Source organism: Dermacentor andersoni, chromosome 5, assembly GCF_023375885.2.
Source record: "Dermacentor andersoni chromosome 5, qqDerAnde1_hic_scaffold, whole genome shotgun sequence".
Classification (NCBI taxonomy): Eukaryota; Metazoa; Arthropoda; class Arachnida; order Ixodida; family Ixodidae; genus Dermacentor; species Dermacentor andersoni.
In genome coordinates, this window is record NC_092818.1 from 179,150,812 (window position 1) to 179,154,212 (window position 3,401).

Sequence of the window (3,401 nt, forward strand, 5' to 3'; positions counted from 1 at the left end):
CGCCTCCGCGCAAATGTTAGGAAACGAAAGAAGAAACGGACAGAAATAACGTTCTTTTTATCCGTTTCTGCGTTCTCTTTCAAACCTTTTGGGCCACAAACATAGTCAGCTATGCACCAGCTAGCCCAACGTCGTATTTTGCTAGATATGGGCCGTGGAATACCCTCAGCTATTACTTGCGAGTGTGTTGTGCAGATCCTCGCGTCCGACGCAGCGGCTGCACTAACAGCAGACACTTAACATTCGGCGCGTTCGCTGGTGCCACTGAAGTTCCTTAATTGTCCCATGCTACTACTGCAGGGTCAGGTTGCACGAGACCACTTTTGAAAGATGTAACTTCGTTGCTCCAACCAGCGACACAAACGGATGACAAATGGGTTTTTCGCATGCGGCGCACGACGCTGTGTGTGCGAACACTGCGCACCCTGCGTCTTCACTGGAGCGAATTCTCTGCGCTCTTTGTATCAGGGAAGCGGTGACTAGGCGTATGTTGCTGGCCGTCTGCCTTATCTAGACGGGCTCTTGAAAAGAGAAAATGGTCTCCTTTCTTTCGGTGTCTTCAGGAAGGAGACCGCGCACCGGCCGCTACTTGCATTTTGATTCGGTTCATGTGGCCTGCCAGAAACGCTCAGTCCGCGCTTCCCTGACACAAGAGCACAGAGGATTTATTCAAGTGAAGACCGCGGAGCCTCTGACCTGTCCAGGGTACGCCGAAAAATTTCAGTGTGCGGGAACCCGAAAAGTGTTTTCGGTCCGTAGAGCAGCGTGCGCGTAGCACCGCGACGTCGCGCATGGTGCGGCCCCAGGTCTGCGCCGCCGTCCCCTATGCGTCAGGTGTCTGTGAACATGTGCTCTGAGGACATTTGACGTGTACTTGGCCCATGTTCCTACACAGAAGTTGCAGTACAAATCGGCACGCGCGAAATAACGGCTCGAAAAAGAGCAGTTTCCAGGCGGGGATGATGAATACCCTGCAGTGCCAACTTTGACTATGTTTTACATCGGCGATAGCGGGAATTTCGAAAGCGACTAAGATAACACATGACTGACGCTGAAAAAAAAAAAAAGAACCTAATCTCCAACGCACTTGTAGAGCACGCGGTGGCTGCTAATAATAAGAACGACTGGGCTAAGGCAAGCGTAATTGCAATGAGAAAGACTAGAATTCTCTGCAGAATTTATAATCTGTCCTTACCCAAACTGCGGAAAAACGCTGAATCAAAAAGATGGCAATCCTCCACATTCATTCGCAAGGTGTCTTGGCCGCGTACTAAAACGGACTCTAGCTGGCTATTCGACGAGTTTATTTTCTGTGAACAAGGCTTCCGCACGGAAGCCGAAACGTCTTAAAAGCTTTTTAACCTATACTTTTCGGCCGGCGTTTTAACTATTTTATTCGTTTTTCATGCTCACTCTCGCAAACAAGATGTAGTCGAACCATCCTTCTTACATTTGCTTGGCGTCCCGTCCGACGCTACTCCTCACGGGGGTGATTGTCATACTGCCGATGCACTGGGCAACTAGGCGACGGGAAGGTCACGGAAGTGATAGGCGTACCATTTCTTTCATAGCATACGTTCCGTTTGACTTACCCAGTGATCACGCACCGAAAGTGATATACCCGAAAATACGCATCCGAGATTGCGGCCCCCGTTAGCATGTAACAATTCGCACGAGGTAAAATATCAAGAGAGACCGTCTGCAGCGAGTGATGGTATCAAATGCTATTCGTATAAAACGTGCGCAATTGCATTTTATAGCATTAGACAGCTGCAGTGACATGCATCCGTACAGATGATGTGCAGCGATATATGTGTGTAACATTCAATTTTCTTTGGAGTGAAGTTTTAGTTAGGCGTCTTCCAATTCTTACCCTAAAACTACGTTGTGAAATGAAAGACAAATTCATTTCTTCAGCGATCGCTGCACGTGCTTTGCGCGTTCTCCAAGTTTAATTAGTTCACGAAGAGGAATAAGCTATGATTTCTCTAGTACGTGTGCCCCATTTAACCTCATAACGCTTGCTTTCTCACCTGGCTAACCAAAAATTTTAAAATAAGTCATCGTTTTGTGTAGCAATTTGGTAGGGCTATAGTGAGAAAAATGCGCGATGTTTATTATCATTATGCACAGCGTAACTAGGAATACCAAAGCTCTCCTTTCCTGACCATTACCCTCGCAGCACCATATAAAACCCGATAAAAAAGAACCGTTACAAAACTTCAGTCTTCGCAGAATACACGAGCCTTCTCAGCTAGAAGAAAGCAGCGCAAAACGCATTACAGTGTCATAGACACACGAATAAAGAAAGCATATTCGACACTGAAAAGAGATTTGAAACACTCGGTTATTTGGTGTCATCAAAGTGCACTGCGTCGGTAACATCAATCTCTGTTAAAGTCAATGTCTCGCACACGCGCTTTATGCACTCATTTCTGCTGCGGAATGGTTTTTTTTTTTTGCTGCTCTTGTTTACCTCAACTCTCCGGCGCAGAACACTGCTTTCTGTTCATTAGTCCATTCTGCAAGAAAGGACTCTGCGAAAACTTCAGAGAAAGCATCGTGTTCGATTTGTAATTGTACATCTTATGTTATAATAGAGAAACAAAGAAGAAAGAAAGAAATAAGGCAAGAAAGAAATCGTCCTTTAGTATTTCGACGTATTCACGAGACAGTCGAGTCTTGAAGAATTTATGTAGCAGGGTGTCGATCTTCGGTGCAGCGTTCTCCAGACGGAGACATGAATGAACGCGATTTCATCCCAGCACAATGAGTAAAATGAGCGCTGCAGAGAAAAAAAAACGCACTTGGGATACTTTCAGTTTTACGCGCACGCTTGAATTGTTTCAATCACTAAGAGTTCATGTAACGTAGCAGTGCGTCGAGATTAGTCTTCAGAAGTCGGAATTCTCTCCTTATTCGTTGTGCTTCCGGAAACACAGATGGCTTTGACTGCGTGTGCCACACTAGAACCTGAAAAAGAAAAAAAAAAGAACAAGAAGAAATATAGGCAGGGTGATTACTTCAATATTGGAACTGTGCGAAAAAATGGGACGTGACAAGCAGAAGAGATGAAGTTTAGCAGGATGCGTTGTTGGGCAAGTTGGTTCATTGTAATAGGAAACATTGGTTGCGCTTTCTAGACATTCACAGTCCTGTCCTGTCTTCTTACATGTGAATGTCTAGAAAGCGCAACCAATGTTTCCTATTAAGCAGAAGAGGTGTTAATCTTCACGTCCCGTCTTCCCGAGAACGAACAAACACAAACTACCCCAACTTTTAAAAAGTACTAAAAAAACTTTTAAAGTACTAAAAATGATATACTACTGATCGAGTTGATATTTCATGATAAATAAGGGAGCGTTAGGGACGAAAGAAGGGAACAATAAGGCGACCGCACA

At 45.1% G+C, this 3,401-nt stretch overlaps 1 protein-coding gene across 1 annotated transcript in view; it reads right to left on the reverse strand.

The window, feature by feature from the left end:
• Positions 1-2,547: 2,547 nt before the first annotated feature.
• Positions 2,548-3,401, reverse strand: part of LOC126531679 (galactosylgalactosylxylosylprotein 3-beta-glucuronosyltransferase S-like) — a 175,896-nt gene continuing 175,042 nt past the window's right edge. The window contains exon 7 of the mRNA XM_055071375.1: positions 2,548-2,973. Coding sequence (XP_054927350.1) covers positions 2,854-2,973 — 120 coding nt within the window. The 3' untranslated portion in view covers positions 2,548-2,853. The remainder of the gene's footprint in view (positions 2,974-3,401) is intronic.